Raw genomic sequence first — 22,053 nt, forward strand, 5'->3', positions numbered from 1 at the left:
GGGCTCGTGCCTAGGCCCCCTCTTATTCATCATCTACGCGAATCCGTTGTTTGATATTCTGAAATCCCATCTGCCATCCGTTCACCCCTATGCGCATGATACACAGCTATATATTTCGTTCAATCCTGCTGATAACTCCGGTGAGGTTGATACTGTGACTGCGACTGAAAATTGTATCCATGAGGGATGATACGCTGTCAAGCCTTGAATTTATCTAATTTTTATAGAAAAAGCGCAATATAAGTAATAAATGTTGTTCTTGTTGTTGTCAGTTAAATTTTCGGGTATTTGTCAGTTACGGTATTTTTTTCTCCATTTGTCAGTTAACCCCATCCAAACCTTTGAAAAGTATTTTCCGCTGGTATGTTTAACACAATTCTTTGCAGGAGTATCTGTGGCACCTTTTGATTGGTTATTTGATACCATAAATTCATTAGCACGAGGTGCTCCTTCCTCTCTCTAGCGTTCCAGTTTTCGACGTGTTTGCCGTTCGTTTATCTCCTCTCTCATGAGGTTAGAATGCCTGATCGCATGAGGTCCCTGAGCATCGAACCATCAAAACAGCGTTGTTTGTTTTGAATGTATTGCATTTAAGAGGAAAATGATTAACGTTAGTTTGAGCAGAGCGAATTAGCACGCAATTATACTAACCACTAGGTGACAGCCAATCACAGCGAGCCACACCCAAGCATGTTTTTTTAACATGCATGAGCTCTGATGCATGAGTAATATTGTTTCTGTCTGATCTCGGAGAACGCCCGACTACACAGACAAATCAAGGCAAAACGTTTTCTTTTCTTGAAAGTACAGCAAGTAATAATCAAAATGGTAAGTGGTTCATCAACATTTAGTACACTGCCATAACTAGTACATGTGCGTGAACATGCATAAACAACCCGATGGAAGCAAGCCCTTGAAAATTTGCATACTCTTTGAAATGGCGTATGCAGATATTATCTTTGCTAAGCACAATGATTTTTCGCTCATCCAAAGCAAGAAAAAAAAAAATCAGTGCTTATTTCTTAATTGGAGAACGATAGTGAAGGTATTCCCAACTTTTTAATCGGTGTGGATTTTCCAGCTCACAATTAAGCATCAGCAAAGATAGGGAAAATAGGTCAGGTACGATCATTGCGAGTGCTTTGTTGCGTTTTGCAAATTACCGAAGCTACAAAGGCCTACAGACGCAAAAGAACCCATATAAAGAATAAAACGTTATTTCTGTATCCGTTTCCGATGTATCTTTGAAAAACAGAGGCCTTACATCGTGCCCAGATACTTGTGTGTGCTACAATATCTTGCGAATTTCAACAAAATTGGCCGAGAAGATACACAACGAACGTGAAACGAGATACATTTGAATAATTAAGAATTGGTTCATGCTTAGCGTGCGTATATCGAGTTATGGATGAACGCGAGAAGTTTGGAGAGCACGAAAGAAGCGTAAGAGTTGCTCGAGGTGACAGCCGAGAGTAACTCTAGCTTCTTGAGTGCTCTCCAAACTTACCAAGTGCATCCATAACTCGATATACGCACAGCTAAAAGCATGAACCAATTCTTTTATAACAGGGCGACAACACCTTGGCCGCTAAAACATATTTTATTTGTGATTGACTACAAAGTTCTCACAATGCACGGTGAAGGAAAACAAAGGCCATTAGGATCCAAAGACGACACAATCAGTTGAGCAACGGTTGAACGAAAACGCTTAACCTGGTTTCTAAAATTGTCAACGAGAAATTCGCTTCTTCGAATTAATTATAATGAAAATGTAGACAAATTAAAATACTCAAGTTTAAGTAAACATCTTAGCTTGGCAAAAGTCAAAGGCTCGAAGAAGAGTTTGGATTGTTCACTGAATAATCTTCACATTGCCGAAACTCAAACAAAAGGAACTTGCACTAAACTCGACGGAAATTTTGCAGCTAAATTGAAACGCATTCGTCATCTTATATACGCACGGCCGTGCGTACATAGAGATTTCGTCCATGATGGCTCAATAGGAATTAGATAGGACTACTGTCCTCTCCTAACCACACTGCTAACGACATGCAATTAATCCCCATCGAAAAAATCGTTTCTAACCGAGACTCTATCCGTACGGCCAGGGAAGCTTTTTTAATTCAAAAAGGCAGAACAATTGATCCTAATGGTCTGAACATCCGCGAAGAAACATATTAATTGTTTCCATATGTTTTCTTTTATTATGTTCTTTTATCATGTTATTTTATTTTACCGTACGCTTATCTTCAATTTACACTATCAATTACTTTTGCGTATTTCCCCTATTACGTAAATATCGGCTACATAAAAACACACACCAATGTAAAATCTTCCATTGCACCTGAAGAAGGCTGGTTTGGCCAGCCGAAATATAGTACACCTTCAAAAAATCATTCTACGTTGTGTCGGTTTTTGCTTTTGTATCCTTCATTTTATATGTAAAGCCGATTAGATCACTATTGATCCAAGGTATACCAGCAGGATCATCGTTCCGGTCGCTTGCTTAAACATTTTATGTTATAATGTATATTTTTTTTGTACAATTTTTGTTATTGACACGTAAACCTTGATTTTTCGTTGCAAAGCGGTATAGTTGTTGAGTTGGACGAATCAGTTAAGCGAATTAATTCATTAAGAAAGTCTCCAAGTCAGTAAGATAGCCTGTAAGGCGACCTTATCATTTGATCAAAAAATAATAAATCGATTTAACAAAACATACCAAACATACTGATTTGCATGTTCAGTGGCGCGTAACAAAAAATTAGAATATTAATTGAAAAACATTATCGCCCGTTATTGCGCAATCGCATGGTCCAGAATCGTAGCGTTCCGGTCAATATAAAACAAGGACTGCGGACTGCGGACTGCGGACTGCGGATTGCGAACTGTGAACTGTGAACTGTGGACTGGGGACTGAGGACTACGGACCGAGTATAAAACAAGTACACTGACTGAGGTATAAAAAGCGGACTAAGCATTTCGGACTTGGTATAAAACACGAACTCGGGTATAAAACGCGGACTGCGGACTAAATGCGGCTCACCGATTGCTATCCGTGTTTTATACTGACCGGTCGTAAGTAATGTTACGTAATACATGTATGAACGAGAACAAACACTCTCGTATGCACGTGTTTTGCGATCAATTTGTTTCCGTCCCTGCTGGAGGGAGGCCAATTTCACGCCTATCTAACAGCTCAGGCATAAAATTCTGTCCCTAGAATTTTTGTTTTTTTAACATACCAAACCTTCCAATACTTGAACGCACTCTTTAATCTACGATTACTACTAGCTATAAGAATTTGTTTTATATAAAGGCTGAAATTTGTGAAATTTAAGAAACTAAACCGCATAAAATTCTTCCTTTCTCTAAACGGCAAAACTTGTCAAAAAGCAGCAGGAACAACAACTCTATATGTTCGATGCTAATAGCATTTCTGCAAGTAGTTATTATACAAGGCTTGCTGGCTCCAAAATTACTTTAACACTATCCAGACACCAAATACATTCGAAAACAGAAATGTCATACGCTATAATCTAAGAATATTCACAAGAATATTTTCAGCCTATAATCGGCAAAAAAAGGAAAAGCAATATTCCAAGAGAAAATAAATATTCTTATACAAAAAGAGTGTACCACTGGTTTGGTATATATTAATACAAATTAATTTGAGATAGATTTGATCTAAAGTGGAAACGTTAACCACGATAGAAATTATATTATTTGATTATTGTTTTTTTTTTTCTCTTGTAATTCAGGCAAATCGATTGACTCCAGATCAACGTGAAGGTAAGAGAGAACAAACCATATATATATTGACCGAGCCCGCGGAAGTGAGTCAACATGTGCATATTCCCATGGCGACAAGCTCGCGTCACGGTCGTGGCGACAAGTTGTTTAGTTGCTCAGCCTTGTTCTCATGTAGGGCTATACCCTAGTGAGGCAAATCAGGGGGTGAACAGAGGAAGGTAAATCTGTAATAGACCTCTGGGGACAGGCTCAGCGTCATGCTGCTGTAACTGGAGTTTAAGGACGGTGCCTACTAATAGTTGCAAAGGTTTTTGCGCCGGGTTGGGACCACGCGGAAAAAGTAGATCTTTGCAAGGGCTACTGGAATCTACAAAGAAAAATGGGGGTAGCCACGCATTTTTTCGAGATAATTAGCCTTGAATCTCAACAAAAATGCTGACATCAGCATTTTCCTGAAAAAAGAAGGAAAGGATATTTCTTCACAGATTTCCATAGAATTCGCCTTTACATACAGAAAAGCAAACACATTTAAAAAGATCTTTAAACTACATGGCAAATGGTAATAAAAAACATTTTTGATATGTTTTTAATGACGAAATTGTTGCAAAAGCGCTTTTAGCGTATCTGACAGCCTTCCTCTGGTTCAGCTAAAATACAGTCTAAATACCTTTTGCTCACAACCAGAAACTAATCACGTGTTGAATAGACTTGCCACTTCCATTTCATAACATAAAATGTAGGGGTAACCACGCGTTTTTTAAAGTTATTGATCTTTTTTTGAAAACTTTTACGGTGCCCGTTACATTTTTTGCTGTCACCTCCCCAGTAAGTAAGACATTTGCGTATCTCGCACTTGTCTTGCGCGCGCACTACATCATCTGCAGGTACATGTTTACAGTTGGATTTCAGTATAATTTTCTACAGATAACAGTTAGGTTTTCAGCTGGAAGACGTAAACAGTTAGTGGTTAGCGATATGCTGCTATTCCGGTGTTCCTGGTTTAAGTACAGGTTCATTAAACTTGATTTGGTCACAGTAGGAAAATTTTGCTTTCATTTTGTCGTGTACGTGATAGCGTAGTTGATTGCGTCAATGTCAGCCCCATGGCCCAGCGGGCGCGTGGAGCTAAACCATAGCTTGCGTGATGCGCAGAACGTGTGCGCACCACCAAAAGTAGGCACCTTGCTAGCGCAACTAGACTCAGACAACAACTATTTCAGCAGATCTTGTGGCTGTCACCTTGCAACTCGGCTAATATTCCTTAATGTTCCTTTGCCCAGATGGTCACTAATTTCCACACACGCTCCTTCTTTATTTCTGCACAAATCGCTTCAACACGCGCGTATCTCGCAACCACGGTCATACTTTACACTTTTTTTTATAAGAATATTCTTCTTCCGGCCGAGGCTTGATATGCTTATTTTTCTGCGGATTTAAGGCTGAAAATATTCTTGAGAATATTCTTAGATTATAGCGTATGACATTTTAGTTTTCGAATGTATTTGGTATCTGGACAAGAAAATAATGGTGTTCAGTTTTCAACACGCAAAATTACATATTTTTTTTCAAAATCTCTGCCTCGGGTTTATTCTTGAAATATTCTTAAAATTTCGCGAATTTCAGCCTCGATATTCTCATAAATCATTAATTCTTATAAAAGAGAAAGAGTATATTACGCAGTGTTATTTGTTTTTTCCATATCAGAAATATCGCAAGCCTTCAAGCTATTTGACAAGAATGGCGATGGGTTGATTTCTGTGGAGGAGCTCGGCGAAGCTATGAAGCAAGCTGGGCAGGAGCTGTCAGATGAAGAAATTAAAGATATGATCAAAGCCATGGACCGAAACGGTATTACAAACTAGCAAGTGTTCTCTAGTACTGCCTTCAGTTTATAAAACATATGTTGTGCTCTGGGTTGCACGAGGTCGTGTCGGGGGGGGGGGGGAGGTGGGGAGGGTGAATTGAAAGTGGTCTTTCCATAGAAAGCTTGTTACACTTTGCAGGTGTACGTTAGGCTTTATCACATTTTTGTAAAAGACGTAACAATTTGCTAGAAACAGCATCTCGTGCAACAGGTAGATTACGCTGTGTAAAAATAATTAACCGTTATAGGACGAGGTTGAGCAAAATATCGTGATTTATCAGTGGAGAACAGATCAATTATTTACCGAGGCCGAAGGGGAGGCAAATAAATGATCTGCGAGACACTGACAAATAACGGTATTTTGCGATAACTGAGTTCGATCACCAAATTTGTTTTCTCATTTAAATCACTCGCTGACAGCTCAGGGGATCAATCTGCCATTTTTTCACCAGAGATCATGGTTACAATTACGCATGGGCAGAATATTATTTGCAGCAAAACACATTTAAACGGTACTACGTATGAACAGACCATTATTTGTAGGCAGTATTTGCAGGTCATGTGGTTGGCTCTCGGCCAATGAAAAGGAAGAAAAAAAAGCATCGAATGATACAGCTATGTATCAGCGCCTTAAAAACTTGAATTCTGTTCAGCTCAATATAACCTTGCGTTTACTACGATCCTTTTTAATCCCCTTTCCAGGCAATGGGAAAGTGGAATTTTCTGAGTTTGAAGACATGATGGCTAGTCAAATTGGCGAACCAATTACCACCGATGACATGAAATACTACTTCAAAAAATTCGACGCGAATGGGGATGGTTTTATCACTAGCGATGAACTGGCCCTGGTGATGAAGACGTTTGGCGGAAAGAGTTACTCAAAGAAAGAAATCGATGACATGATCAAAGAAGCTGATGTGGATGCTGATGGAAAAGTCAACTACCAAGGTACGACCGTGACACCGATGAGGCTTGGGCTGAACCTCGAATCAACCTCACTTTTAGGGCCTTTCTTTTAATTCACGGCCAGTCCTCTTGCAACCTTGTACTCCCAAATCTAATAGTCACTTTGGATTTGAACGGAAGACCCTGAAGACGAGGTGAAGCCTGGGGAAAGGCTAAAAGCCAACTAAGCGCTACATCTTCTCCTATCTCCTATCACTGACCACTCAGTAGAAAAAATGTTAATCAAATTCTCGCCTTTTTGTTAGTCGGAGTTATTCATTTCAAACTTCTCATTATCTTTACAGAGTTTTGCGACATGGTCCGCAGCAAGTAGAAAGCTGTACGAGCCTAAGTAGCAACAATAGGACGGGCTTGGAACAGATCTCTTGAAGGGTTTGAGGACAGCTGATTTCAGAGTAGTATTCTGGTTATAAATTGATTCACCTATCTCGAATGCTATCAACCTAAAAAAAAAGTGCTGAAAGAAGTGCAAACTTATTGTTCTGTATACCAAGGAATTATTCATCAACAGAAATAAATTCTAATGAAAAACATTTCTCTGTCTAGACTGGCTTGGTTAGCTCTTCGTAAGCTCTAACGTTAGGTGCTCACGCATGGAGGGACATGATGCAGGGACACAAAGCAGGGGCAAAATGACAAACATACAGACACGCAAAAAATATAGCAGGAACATTGTTGCAGCGAGCTGTTTCATTGTGACACAATAAGATGTGAACCTGCTCTGACATCATACCGCTGCCACCTTACAACATGTTTCTTCTTGTGTCTACCTTTCGGGGATTTGTTTGTTTGCGAGCTTCCTATAGCTTTAACAGCATTTGTTTTCGTTATTTTGGAAATTTGTCACACCAGCGTAACAAAATCGCCGGCGTGTTTATACCTTATGTGACTCGGGCGCAGATTTCTGCGATTGTACGCGAAACTCACATACTGAAAGATTGCATAGAGTACTTTTTTAAGTCTTTAATGTTATCTAAAAATATACAATTGTGGGTGTTATTATAGGTCTTAAGTGGTCCATACAGATTGTAATCTCACAATAATAGTCAGGGTCATTAGGGAGAGCAGTATTACAATAATTTATCATATCTTGTTATCACTGGTTGAAATCTCAAACTTTGAAATGTATTGTCCCGTTCTACGCTGTGAGTGGCTTTCGTTGTCTAAACGGCCACGTTACCCGAGGAGTAATATTAATACAATACGCCAGCCGGCATTTTCAGTTGGTGTAAAATTTTACGACGAGATCGAGAAGTTTGTCAACTCGTTTGAAAGCTTCAACTCAAACATCACAAGAATTCAGTGACAGAGACAATGAAGCGATTCATGAAGCAAGCTGGCATCTTAATTGCTGCGTTACTCTTCATCAGCACAGAAAAGTGTAACGGGTCCGTGCTGAAACATTTAGACGAAGACTACAAAAGAGCTGGGGAATTGAAACAGCCAGCCATTTTTGGGGGAAAGGTGGAGAGTCAATAATTTGGCTTGTTTTTTGTCTTTGTTCTTTCTATTTTTCTTTATCTATTTTTTTTTTTTTTTTTTTTTTTGTCAATGTCGTTCATTTTAGTTGTAACTTTCAAGAGGTTGAACTTTATTTTAATAGGGGTTCGTCAAATTCTAATGGCTAAGGCATAATAAGGTTCGTGGAATCGTATCCGTTTTCTAGAGTGTACCAATATGTGTATCTGTAATGGAACTATAATGTAGCGTGAGGTGCGTATTGTGGACAGGTCGGTCGTGTTTTTTCTTAATTAGTATTTTTTCGACAAGTATTTTCGGGTCATGTCGCTTTCGTGAAGGTCAAACTGAAATTGCCCACCAAATATGAAGGAGAAAAGATATCTACTTGACGGCAAACTGATTTCTTTGGTCCAGTGTTCTGAAAAAGCAATTCATCCATACTAGTTCGTGATTGGTCCATCCAAGCGGTCCATATAAGTCCAAAATGTGGACCGTTCAAGGAACCAATCAGAATTTCCTTTTCATCGCGGACCAGTTTTCCGTGAAATAAGAGAAATTATATCTCCGACCTTAACTATTCTGCGATCGATGACCACATGTTTCATGAAAGTCGATTTTGTTTTTGATAAGAATGTACGGGTACTTATCATTCCATATTGTTTGGGTTGTAAACTACATTTGCACGAGGCAGTACGTGGAAACTGAGTCCGCCGATAAATGAAAAGTTCACGGTCGACGTAAAAGTTACAACAAGCCAACTTCACCTGAATTTGTCGAAAAAAGTGTTTCCAAGGGTTGTTAATTACAATCGTCAATATATTTTTCAATCTGTAAACAAACCTATAGATTAAATATCAAGCTTTCTTATATATAGATCACTGATAAGAGCGGATCACTTGATCTTATCATTATGGTAATCCTTCGGATAAAACAACAGAATAGAACAATTAGCCAAGTACATTTTTCATAAGGTCACCTGATATAGAAATTAAGGAACATTACTCATAAATTTAGTTCAATTAAACGTGTCAATAACAATCCAAATTCTTCCGAGTACTGCCGGTAAGAGAAGAGCTCGCCACTTCCACATGCTAAGAGTTCTTTAAATTTTCGTGAAAAAGGAATAACATATAAATTTATTTTTTCTGTTTTTCTTCTTGGCTTGTGGTAATGAAAAGAAAATTCCTGTATTTTAATCGATGTGTGCACTTTAACCTCGCAGAGGTCTTAAAGTCCATCTGCAAATATTTCTGTTTTCTGGCCAGATCTGCGTAAAGACCAAAACTGAAATCTCGAAAAGAGCTCAAGTTTAGAATTACAAATAGCTTACCTTTTAACCACACACCACATTATTTGATAAAGACGCTAATTTTACTTTACCTTCATTATTTATGTGCCAATCCGTGAGTTTTAAAGTCTTGTCTTCTATGATATGCAAGTCTTTGGAAGGCAAGAATGAAGCGTAAAGGCGAAAGAGGGTCGCCTTGTGGGACTGCGATTTACACAAAAACGATATGATCAGCAATTGTAGTAAAACTATTAAATATTTAGCTAATTTAACTTTGTATAGGAAGTCCGTGTCTTCAGCATGAAAACGAAAACGTTCCAAAATTAGATTTCTGCCAAACTGATCCAAAGAATGTTTAAAATATTAAAAATTCGAAAGTTTTCTGTAAATCAATCGCTACCAGAATCCCTGGTCTATCATTCTCTCGTTGCACACTGTGTCGACCTGTGTGATCTTTTATTCTCGATGCTTCAAAGCATGATAGACCTTTACAAAGTGTATTTTCGATCTGACGAAATATACTGATTCCAAGGTTGATTCCATGATGTCTAATGATTGCGACTGATGTCAAATGATAGTGAATAGAATCTAATGCCTGAAGGTGAATGATATCTAATGATGGTGAAAAGAATCATTTCCCTATCTTTTCTTAGCATTTTCCACATCTTCCTACTTTCTTCCTCCTACATAAACACTCATATTTTGAGAGCCTTTGGGCGCATTTATTTCCCTTGTCAAGTAAGATAACTACCAAGCGGTGTATATAAGGGCTTTTTTGTAGGTACTAAGTAGCTAACTTTTTGTACGAGATAAGGAATTAAGGAGGTTGATTTAAAGTAATTAATATATGTAGGTTATCTATCTGCTGTACAAACTAGTCAATGAATGTAATATATGGTAACTAAGGAAAGAAAAAGAGAAAAACGTCAATCAGCACTCAAGTGGGTTCAAAGTGAACATAGTTTGTCAAGTAGGCAAAAACAAAATCAAAACAAAAAAAACCTTTTCCTTGTTCTCCTCTAGTACTTTTTTCAATTTAGCGTTAATTTTTCTGCGATTAGTGATCGCATTTTAGACGTGGTATGGAATCATTAACGACTCTTCTTTTTCAGTTTTTACCAAGACGACAGCGATCGACTGACGCCCTGCTTGCTGGTATGACGTCTAGGAATAGCTCGTTTCAGGCTCTCGGTCAGTGCTGATGATCGAAAAAGCAGGCGGCCTAAGAAAATTAGCGGGATATCCCGCCCGCTTTTTCCATCTTCTCGAAGGAAGACTGGGGAGCGCCTGAGATAGGCTAGTCTAGGAATTGTAGAGGGGGTGGGGGGGGGGGGGGTGGAGCAGAATAAGTACGGATTTGTATCTTTTTTGTCCACGCGAGGTCGTCTAATCTGATGAGCAGCGACCATAAGCATGCAAATCCAGTGAACCAATCAAAACTTAAAGCATTGCAAATATATGTTACTGGCGCGAAGCGCAAGAAAACGGAGACGGTGACCTCATTGCTCGAAAAAAAAATACATAATGCCCGAAAACGTGTTGTTCAAACGCACTCAAATCGCAGTAAAAACAAAAACGTTCACAGTTCTCATGTGTAATGAAACTGCTATCATTCCAAAAATAGTCCCTTCGTTTTAGAGATATTTACGTTTTTGTATTCTGCAAATGAGGAAAGTGATGACGTCATAGGTGGTGCCACTAAAAGAGTACAACACTCAATCAAGAAGTATCTCTAGAAATATTAAAGCAGTGTTCTTTAAACTTGGCACCAGAGATTTACATCACAAGTGAAAAAAAATGACACCCGTTCTGCCGTTGCCATGACAACAGTTATGCCGCTGATCCTGTTATAACTAAGACTAAAATTCCCAGATTTTATCTTAAACAAGGATCATTCATTCCCAACGATCTAATGGGGAGAGTGAAGACAATATGGGAGCCTTGTGTGTTCCGATCAAGACACTGTCCCACTTTAAAAGGTTGCAAATGGGGATATTTGGTTTTTCACAGAAAGAGACTGGAGCCAATATCGTTGCCATGGCAACAACATAGTAGGGTCATTCTGTTTCTTTTGTAATGTACATTTCTGGTGCCAAGTTTGAAGAACACTGCTCCAATATTTCTAGAGATATTCTTTATTCAGTATTTTATTGTTTAAGTGAGACTATTTATGCCGTCATCACTTTACTCATTTGCATAATACACAAACGTGAATATCTCTAATACGAAAAAAGATATTCCAAAAATAAAAACGCCATTCTTCTTTACTTTAAACAGCCTTTCAAATATGCAGCAATTATTGTTTACTTCATGGGCACTTTACACATATTTTTAACTTGTTAGAAATGCAAGGCTTCCAAAAGTTTGACAAAAATGGTGATGGACATATCACAGTGGAAGAGCTCATAGAGGCCAGGAAGAACTCTGGAGAGGGGGACTCAGCTGGCCATGCTAAAGATATGATCAAAGATGTGGACCGTGATGGTAACATGCTATCTCTAAAAAAATAACATATCCTATATATATATCTATATAACTTGAAATACTACTATTATATAGGCGATGGAACAGATTTACAACCGCTCTACCGTTCAATCTCTACAAGGAAGGCATTACAGTGGTTATAATTAGTAACCACTTGAACTCCATCTCTAGTGGGGTGGAGTGAGGAAGGAATTTGTCTAGTCACAGATGACCTTTATTTTGTGGAGTGGCAGAGAGAACTGAAGTTTACTAGAGCAAAAATTTTATTTGGTGGCACGGTTGAGTGGAGGATATAGCTGCTGGGAAGGTCAAAGAAGGTGTGATACAGTAGTTAGATAGCAGGAGCAGCGAAATTGAGCTTTGTTTTTATTTCGTCCTTTAATAGACCTTTCCCGCATTCCAACAAACAATAGTACTAACAATGGCGCCCAGTCGAGGTCAGGGTAGCCTCTTTAACTGAATGCCTGGAAGAGGCTAGGATCAGAGTGAGATACAGCAAATACAGAAAATGTATGAAAATGTCCACTCAAAACGTTGCTCTGGTGCTATAGTTCATAGGCACTGAAGTGGAATACAGGAAAGGTCTATTCACTGTGTTGAAAAATCACTACCGGATAGTTGGTGATCTCTAGAGGCCTGAATTCTTGGACAAATTAAAGAAAGTAATTGGCAACCGCAAATGAAGATAAGGAGGATTCAGTAGTACCGAATTAAAGTCGCTTTTGTTTTCATTTGTATCACTGATTGCTGATAATTTTCAGGAAATGGAATGGTGGAATACGCTGAATTTGAAGACTACATGGCCAGTCAAATTGGCGATCCAATCACTCAAGAAGACACAGGGAACTATTTTAAAACATTTGACACCACCGGCGAAGGCTTTACCATTGGTGACAAGAGTTACTCAAAGAAAGAAATCGATGACACGATCGCAGAGGCTGATGTGAATTCTGATCTACAAGTCAGTGATGAAGGTATGACCATGTCTTGGGGTTTGGACCAAGGTAACGTTGAACTCAGTCACTCTCGTCCTTCAGCTTTTCCAAATGACGGAAACAGACACGGGATATCAGTGACAAACTTGACTATCGCCTCCAGTGCCACATTTTTGTTCTTACCACAATTTGACGTAATTTATGATCTATGACGTCATTTGTGACCTATTACTGAACAGACGCACAGCCAATCACACCAACAAGTAATGAAAGTTCGAACTCTTGTGTCTGAAATTCTTCCAAACTAAGTAAAAAAAAAAAAAGAATGACAAAGATACTTATTTTACCATGATGAAGAATATATCGTTTTTGAAGGAAACAATAACCACAACAGCATGGAGTTTTTAGGCAAAACTACCAGCAGTGTAGCGCAGGCGAATTTTCCTTCCGATTTAACACCATCATGATCCATCCTCACCAGGCCTGATGATGTAAATAGAGAATGTACTGGTTGCCTGTGGCTTGATATTAATTCAAGTTTCCATGATATCTTGCAGAGTCTCCTCAGATGGTCAACAAGAAAGGAGTGTGATGTGATGAGACCACCACAATGATGAACGCGTTTGGCCTATTTTGACATTAGCTAGCTAGAGTCAAGAGAGGGTGATCACTTCATCCTCTCTTGATAGGGTACAAAAGGTGTTAGTTTGCCTCATCAGTTTGGTGAATTGAAGTATGGTACAGAAGTTGTAGTAATCAATATGTGTATTCATTAAAAATACCATTGGTCATCCAGTTGTTTTGCTTTGTCCTTGAGGCATGAAGAGCAGCCATGATTGGTTTGCTTCTCAATAAGTTGCTAGAGCACATTAGTACATTCCATAGAGCCTCCATTCTACATCTTTTACACGATTACAATCAAAACAGGTATTTTTTTTCTTCCAATCAAGGTAACAACTATTGTCCTAACTGTCTGTACCTACATAGAAAGTAATTGTGCTGTGTTCTTGGCCAAGGCACCTTAATCTTCACAGTGCCTCTCAACTCCAACCAGGAGTCTCAATGAGTACCAGCCATCTCTTGAGGATGGCCTGCTAGCATTCGACAGAAAAGCTAGAAAAAGCAACTGTCTCCGTACACGTGATCCCTTCATGAAATCTGACCTCAACAGACAACCAAACAAGTGAAGGCATGGAGGCAGAACCAAATCCATTGGCATAGTAACAAGGAGGTCAAGGAGGACAACATCCTTTATGACAAAGCATTCTTCCAGAGTTATGTTATCTGGCTGTTGTTTTCTCCTTTCAAGCCATTCTTTGGTATGATTCAATGAGCTACATTCATATGTACAGTACATGTACCAATACATCTCAGCCCCATCACTCTGCCAGTTTCTTCTATCCTCATTTTGATAATAAGAAATTTATCTTGCACTTCTCTTCTCCTTTGAATTATTTTTTCTTGAATCACTGTCACTATCAGCGCTTTTTGATGATTTCCGACGTTTGTGTTTATGTTTCTTTTTCTCTTTCTTTTTATGTGCCTTCAATTTTCTGTGCCGTTTTCTCTTTTCTTTATGACTGGAATCCTCACAGCTTTCATCTGAATCAGTTTCACTTGTTGTGGACTCATCAAGTAATGCCTTGAGTTGTTCTATTCTGAAAGATCAAGATTTCCAACTAAGTTCAAGTGTGGTTCTGCTCCTTGCTCAGTGGCGTGACATTAGCGTGACATTAATAGTGTGACATTATGCAGTGACATGACATTATGTATCACGTGCCAATGGCATGACAGCAAGGGCACACTTCTTTCTTCCTCTCTGTCAGCTGTGCGATGAAATACTGATTCATGTTTTACACAAAATTTTGCGACCACTTTCTGTCCAGGAAAGCTCTTTACAACTTATATAATTATTTTCAATTCAAATTTTTCTTGCCATTACAGCTCAAGGACAAAGGCTTATCACGATGTAGAACCTGCTTGTCTTTGTGAAAAACGTTTGTTGCTGCACATAATCTTCCTGAATACATAAGGTCACTTGTTTTCTTTTTTGACAATTGTCAATGCTATAGAATTTTGCTGCAAAGTTTTGATGTGTTTAAGTCAGCCATGAAGTTTTCAGTCAGAAATTACTCTGATCAGTGGGAGTAATTACAAAACAGCATTACTTGTTAACCAGCATTTAACAATCCTACCTGCTTTCTTTTTCTGCTCTCTTTTTATCTTGGATGAACTCATGCATTGGGTCTTCATGTGCCTAAAAGAAGACATTTTTGTGTACATGTAGTGGCCCACAGACAAATATATAATTATATTTTTATTTAAGACTGATTCATTTGCTGCATTATTTTTTCCTCCTACATCAAGAAAAATGCAGTGCAGATTCCCAAACAGAAGCAAGATGACAATTAAAATAAGACATAGATTTAGCCAAGCCTAAAAGCAGAACAGGGTTCGTACCTTTTCCAGAAACAAATTTCCAGGACTTTTCCAGGACTCTAAAATTCACATCAACCCTTTCACTCCCAAGATCTCAATTTTAATTCTCCTTGCTGTCTGGCATACATTTCATATTTTTTACTTCAGTTTAACAGATTTCCAGCACTTTCCAGGACCAGTAGCCCTTTTCTAGGACTTTCCAGTCCTGGAAAATGCTGCAGTAAAATTCCAGGATTTTCCAGGTTTTCCAGGACCCATATGAACCCTGGCAGAGTTCCCGCTTACGATAAGTTAACCTGGCTTGAGCCTGCGATCCAATCAAAAACTTGTACCTGGGCAGCAGTCAACTTCAAAACACCATGTGACCTCAATGCGCCCTAAACATGAGCCTGTGATACAGTCATGTGATACTGGTAAGCGGATACCTTGTTTTGACAGGTGTCAATTGAACATAACATGGATGCCCAATATCAAAGATGTACACAATGAACCCACCCATCATGATCTCTAAGGGAAAAGCCCTGGGAACTAGGTTGCTGCAGAGTGGCATTTCACATTGATTTACATGAATGGGCATACATACAGATGTACGTATGGACGTACGTACGTATGGACAGTCATGTGACAACCAAATATATTTGAGATAATTTGATCAGATGGTTTATCAAATTTTCTAAGGTATGGGGCTCCGCTGTAATGAAAAGTAGAGCCATAGAACTGTATGAAAATTTCTACAGCCAAGGCGAGATCAATCCAAAGCCAGGTATTGATTAACAGAAACCCAAATATGAATAAACTAAGAAATTCTTTTTTAGCATTGTTTACTTTCATTGTCTATTTTTTTAATCCTGTATACTCAAGTACAAAATTAACTGTCAGTGAATTAGACAGCTACCACTGAATGACAAATCAAGCTTTAAAATAATCATTACAAGAAAGTAAAATGTGCTGTAATGTTCAACTGTAATAAAAGAATGAAGAAACTGCAAAAGCTGAAATGGCCCAGATTACTCTTACAGTATGTATTACATGCACATTTTACTAGCTATGCTACTCACCATCTATCCTGTTGTAGATAGTGAGTAGCCAGCCTACAATGTGCAGTTGTTAACAATGTGGCAGCCCTTGCTTTGCTTTTTTGAAATGTGTGTCTACATCTGTCTTGTCGTTTAAATTGTGAACCTTTAAACTAGTACTGATTTACTGTGTATGGGTGAGGATTACTCTCATCAGCCACATTCTGAACATAATATTTATTATGGTTATATCTACCCATAAAGGAAAAACACCATCATTATTATCAATCACATTGCATTAGGTAACCTTAGTCAAGGCTTGAATTTTAAAGCATTACCAAGGATTTTTTAGATGAGGGTTCTGAAATTTTTACAAGTATTGAACACTTAATGATGAGAATGATGATAAAAATATTGTTACTTTTAGGACCTCACCATTCGGAACTTTTCAATATCTTTGTTGCCACTGATAAACATGGGACATTCTCTGTCACCTGTTCTGTGGCCATAGGATTTGCAGCGCCAACCTGAAAGGATCACATGCATTGTAAATGCATCACTCTGGGACCATATACATGATAAATTGAAAAGCTGACACTAACAAGTCATAAGATAAAGGCATTTCACTGGCTGGGACAAACACTTGTGTATAACATATTATCTAGTTACTCTGGGGTGTATGTTAACTTGCCTTATGGCTAATGTGGCAGGCTTCAGCTCAAGTGGTTTCGGGTTGAAATGGCCTGAAATATACTTTAACCCTTAAAATACTTTAGGCAGTTGCTAAACTCACATTTCATAACTTTAACTTCCTTTCCAAGGGGCATCCACAGTCCTTTAGAAGGGGCGTGAGCAAGAAATTCCCTTGCATCCTTGTTTTCTGGTAAATCAGGAATACAGTCCTCTGGGAGCTCATCTTTCTCCTGGATTATAACAAGAGACCCACAAAGCAATCATTTCGTATGAATTCCATTCTAGACGGCAAAAAGTCATCATCCCAAGTCAGATCAGAACTTCACACACTTAGTACAGTATTCTGCACAAGGTATAGTGTGTGCAAGCTCAGGAAATTCATCAGCTAGATTTTGGAATAACTTGGTGTTTCCAAACCAGAGATTCCAACCCCTTTTGAAGGAAAATAGGGAGACTCGTTTAGCACCGGAGGCGGCAGCCTCTAGTGGGGTCCGGGGGCATGCCCACCGGGAAATTGTGCAAATTTAGGTTTTCTCAAATGCTTTTTGCTACATTTTGGAGCTGCTAAATGGAGTAAGACTGCTGACCTGATGAGTCTGCACAACAGGTGGTGAGAGACTGGGTGAGGTAATATGAGAAGAAAGTGTAATACATCACAAAAAAATACTTAAGATTAGCATTTTTTCCCTTGTTTTCACAATTTCATGATAAATCAGGAGAACTTGATAAGAATCGGGAGAGTGGGAGGCAACACATCAAATCAGGAGGGTAAGAATCTCTAACAGACAAACATAGATGATAGTCAAAGAATACTCTCCAGGGCTTCAGTCAAAAACTGAAAAAAAAAAAATGGCGGTGAACATTGCTGACTTCTGGACTTTTACTTTATTTAGGGCCTCCACAGACTAGATATTTAGTTGTGAACAATAAATTGTTTGTTATCGGCAATTAAATTTTATCTACAGCCCAATTGGGGGATACCCAGGGCAATCTGGGGGTTTTCACCTCGTTTTTACTTGAATTAGGTCCCCTGACAGTCGGGGAATGCACCTTTTTACACTGCTTCACTATACAATGCAGGGGCTGAGCAGGGGCTTGGCAGGGATTTCACTCGCAGTTCACAACCTCTTTTAGAGGACTGGGTTCAAGTTGCCTGTTCACATAAAACATGGAGGCTGAACAACTGACGGAGAAGGTATGATTTCAGTCACTTAATATCATACTTTGACTTGACCTCAGTGGCATGAAAAAAATCCTGTGAAAGCTCTAGTTGTTAAAAAAAATTATAATCTAGTTAATTGTGTTTGATGTTTAGAGGGCAGGGAGTTCACCCTGAATTTCTTTCCCTGCAAGATGAGGCTTTCACTGCATTTCACTGACAGTAAAAGTGAATGCCCCGGGTATCCCCCAATGGGGGGGGGGGGGGTGCAGGGGTATCAAATGACTGGTGCATTAATTTTAGATTGATGACCATTGATCAGCTATGTCATAGGCACGATTTCAAAGATATTCGCCACTGACCTTTATAATCCCAGGGGGTGGCTGCTCATAGCTGCAAAGATAAGCACATTTCTGAGTCAAAAGGAAGTCTTGACAAATTGAAACTTTCCCCAAGCCCACAATGCAATCCAACATGCACGCATCGCAGAACTTTCAGGGCAGTATACAGAAACGATTTAAGGAAAATATGTCCTTACAATGTTTCATAGTGTTTAGTCAGTTCTATTTCATCACTTTCACTACGTTTTCTTTTCCTTTTCCCTTCTTTTGTTTTACTTTTTTCACCCTTTGCCTTACACTCTCTTTTCCTGTCCGACATGTTGTTGTCTACGAATGTATACCGCAGACCAACTAGCTCGTCATAGACTGTAAGTGCCAATTGAATTGTGGGATTGCTATTGGCCAAGATGGCGGCCTCCTTGAGACTTGGTTTCCGACGATTTGTTGTTAGAAATAACCTCCGTTCAGTGGCAGCTCTTCATTCTTCTGTACGAAGTTACGCTGCTCCTGATAAAGTGACACATACTGGCCAGGTAGTTCAGGGTTTGAAAGAAATCGGTGAAACATAAAACAATAAGCAATACATTCTAAGAAACTTAAAACGATCTTTCTCCTGATCTTGTGTTGATTAATATCACATTGATTGTGTGATATTGTATTCTCATGAACTTGTAGCAATGGGATTCAAACGATTACAGACTTGCTCGTTTTACAGACAGGCAAAAGGAGGTAGGCTTAAGTCTTCCAATATTGAATAATGTTGTAACAATTACTACAATTTTATTCCACTTTACGAGCTCATCGAACAATTTTGTTTTCCAAAGTCATCATTGTAAACCCCAGCCAACCCCATGTATATGCATTTACTTTACAGCATGTAACCATCACTGGCTTGTAAACTTCACTCAGCCAAATAGTTACGAACTAATCAAAGTTGAAAGAAACACATAAACTTAATAATATCAAAGAGCATAATCATTATTGATGTTGGTTTTGGACTTCTATACACTGTAGTTACCAAAATTAACAATATACTGACTCGGGATTGTTGCACAACAGCATGTTGCAAGTAACTGCAAAACCAGAAAGTGAAGAAACTTTGTGATTAAAGCTGATGATGCACTGAGGCACATTTGAAATCACTTTTGTAAATGCAATTTAGCTCACACCATTTGAATGCTTAGACGTTGTTGTTATGGTCACGTTATGCACTTAGCAACCATATGAATGCAGTTGCAAAGGTGTTCACGATCAGTCATGGGAGGTCTGACCATGGTAATGCTTCCCTTAAAAAGTCTGAAAACTAGTCCCATCCAACACTGGGTGCACACGATAAATTATTTGAAAGACATGGTTCTCTTCCTAAGAAACCAAGAATTCCCCAAGAGTCACTCATTAAGCAACATTAATTCCAGTAAAATGAAGGTTTGAAAGGATGTTAATCAGAAAAAGCACTTGTGCAGTAGGTGCACTGTATGTGTATTTAGACTGAAAATGTTTGTGTACTTTTAGGTGAATGAAAAGTTTGCAATTGACCTAATTGATGAAGAACCACCAAAGGAAATCCATGGACGCCATGTATGGTGTGATGGAGGTCAGGACTTTTAACTTTCCAGGGCACAAATTAGCTTTCCTCAACATTTCCTCTTCAGGGGTATCTCTTTTATTAGATTTGTTATTATATATCAAACAATGTTAAAGAGTAACAAAAGAGAACAGCAAAGTGGTCTTTTCTTTCTTTGCAGCACACCCATCCATACCCTCATTTCGAGTTAATTTAGTGTTGTGCTTCTTGCTTCCTTTGTAGAGGAAACAATCAACTCAGTCTCCTTTGTTTTGTCCTTGTAAACTACCCAAAGGATTGTATATTTCCAAAGTAAGGAAAACAGATTACATTCATCCAGTTAACTTTTTGGTTTGTATTTTAGGGGGAGGGGCTCTTGGACACCCAAAGGTCTACATTAACTTGGTAAGGATTGTTGTGGAAAATGTTCACATGTTTACTTGAAAATTAAAACATTTATGCAACACATATTTTATGCTGTGTTAACAGTTAAATTATATAGCAGCTGTGAGGGGTGTTACTGCAATACAGTGCTGTGATACAAAGTTAAGAAACCCTTTCGGCTGCCACCTTGGTGTGTCTGTTAACTGAAATTCAGTGACTGATGGTAAAGTTAATTCAGGGAACCCTGTACATTGTATATCTTACTGTGCTGTATTGTGTCAGTTACAGTAGTTTTTTGATTGCATGTACATGTAAGTATTTAGTACTAGCATTTATTTGTACAAGGATATACACACATTCATTTGCCATTACTTCTGTCATTTTGTCAATTGCATAAACTTAGTACAGTTATTGTTCTGTTCATCCTGTTCAAAAACAAATTTTAAAGTTACATGTGCATTTAAAAATGTTGATTCAGCCTCATCAAGACATACTCTAACAGAGTCATACAGTGAGCCCATGTACAGTGTAGTGCCTTGTATTCTTGTTTGTCACTTGAAATCATTAAACGTTAAAAAAATGCTCATCAACAAACAAGAGACTCTGTGAATTTAAATAATCAACTGGTGTAGAATTTCAGGAGTTACATGTAAATCTCCACATCTCTCACACAAGAGAAGAAATAACCAGGCAACAAGAGCTCCCTGTCAACTGAGGCTAATTTATCATTAAATATATATTTTTTCTTGTTTCTAAGCTTCCTTTTTTTTCCTTTCTTTTTTTTTATTTTCTTCCATGTACTGTCTTAAAGGACCAAAATGGACCTCATGCTTGTGGTTATTGTGGATTAAGATTTGTCATGGCTGCTGAACATCACTGATGAATGGACCAGTCTTTTTGATGTTATTGCAAAATTAAATGGAACATTCACAAATGAAAATGTACATAGCTTTTACCCTACTGTCTTGATTTCTGACATGAGCATTGAATTTGTCTTTTCTTCAGCCAGGTAGCATACATTTTCCAAGTACACAATTTAAAGAGTGAAGGATTGAATTTTCTTTGAGGGTATCAGTAATATTACTTAACCCCTTAACTGGCATTACAGTCTTTTGTCATAACATCTAAGTCAGTGTAAACATTTTGAAATAAGTAAATAAATAATAATGATCAGACCCTATTTTGCCTTTGTTTCTTTGTATGTTAGTATGTTTTTTATCTTTGGCCAGTATCATTGGTGGTATTTGCCAAGTAAACTGAACTACAGGCTGTACATGTTCATTGTACATAATGTAAATACTTCTCAAAGGCAAAGAACCATCACAGAACATTTTCACATGACATCATGGAGGCCATGTCAGCATCAGTCACAATTTCCAAACAGTGAAATTTGTTTCTCTCCCTGAGATTTTTTCTTAGGCAAAAAAATTGTCTATTGTTTGGAATACCAACTTCTGCTGGCCAATGTGAAAACACCACCATGAAGACAGAAAATCACATCATCAACATACGGATCAACATACACTGATAACATAGTACATGTTCATGACCCAAAGCTTTCGTCTCACTACCATGAAAAGTTACAGGATAACAGACAGTCCATGTTCACGGAGCAACAGGCAAAAAGTTGTCCCAGTGAGCATTTTGAAAAGAGTGTTAGTTTGAACTCCACAATGAGACACAACATATTTCTTGAGTGCTCTCAA

At 38.4% G+C, this 22,053-nt stretch overlaps 4 protein-coding genes across 4 annotated transcripts; 3 read left to right on the forward strand and 1 right to left on the reverse strand.

The window, feature by feature from the left end:
• The first annotated feature begins 705 nt into the window (after positions 1-705).
• On the forward strand, positions 706-7,116 carry LOC110051699 (uncharacterized). Its single transcript, XM_089298712.1, has 5 exons — positions 706-828; positions 3,762-3,792; positions 5,458-5,601; positions 6,320-6,565; positions 6,868-7,116. Exons 1-5 carry the CDS (start codon positions 826-828, stop codon positions 6,894-6,896), a joined length of 453 nt encoding a protein of 150 aa, XP_089154838.1. The 5' UTR covers positions 706-825; the 3' UTR covers positions 6,897-7,116.
• A 657-nt stretch (positions 7,117-7,773) lies between these two features.
• LOC149106104 (calmodulin-like) lies at positions 7,774-13,542 on the forward strand. Its single transcript, XM_089298711.1, has 5 exons — positions 7,774-8,047; positions 10,445-10,487; positions 11,676-11,816; positions 12,578-12,790; positions 13,309-13,542. Exons 1-5 carry the CDS (start codon positions 7,898-7,900, stop codon positions 13,341-13,343), a joined length of 582 nt encoding a protein of 193 aa, XP_089154837.1. The 5' UTR covers positions 7,774-7,897; the 3' UTR covers positions 13,344-13,542.
• Positions 13,019-18,760, reverse strand: LOC110051748 (retinitis pigmentosa 9 protein homolog). Its single transcript, XM_089298710.1, has 6 exons — positions 18,597-18,760; positions 18,421-18,451; positions 17,000-17,129; positions 16,642-16,733; positions 14,947-15,008; positions 13,019-14,409 (listed from the first exon to the last, which is right to left on the reverse strand). Exons 1-6 carry the CDS (start codon positions 18,716-18,718, stop codon positions 14,175-14,177), a joined length of 672 nt encoding a protein of 223 aa, XP_089154836.1. The 5' UTR covers positions 18,719-18,760; the 3' UTR covers positions 13,019-14,174.
• Positions 18,761-18,797: 37 nt separating this feature from the next.
• On the forward strand, positions 18,798-21,527 carry LOC110051779 (NADH dehydrogenase [ubiquinone] iron-sulfur protein 6, mitochondrial-like). Its single transcript, XM_020757852.2, has 5 exons — positions 18,798-18,932; positions 19,075-19,128; positions 19,912-19,993; positions 20,328-20,368; positions 21,159-21,527. The coding sequence occupies exons 1-5, from the start codon at positions 18,807-18,809 to the stop codon at positions 21,225-21,227; spliced, it is 372 nt and encodes a 123-aa protein (XP_020613511.1). The 5' UTR covers positions 18,798-18,806; the 3' UTR covers positions 21,228-21,527.
• The last annotated feature ends 526 nt before the right edge of the window (positions 21,528-22,053 follow it).

This window comes from Orbicella faveolata, unplaced genomic scaffold (assembly GCF_042242905.1).
Source record: "Orbicella faveolata isolate gen_17 unplaced genomic scaffold, um_ofav_v1 contig_3, whole genome shotgun sequence".
In the NCBI taxonomy this organism is placed as follows: domain Eukaryota; kingdom Metazoa; phylum Cnidaria; class Anthozoa; order Scleractinia; family Merulinidae; genus Orbicella; species Orbicella faveolata.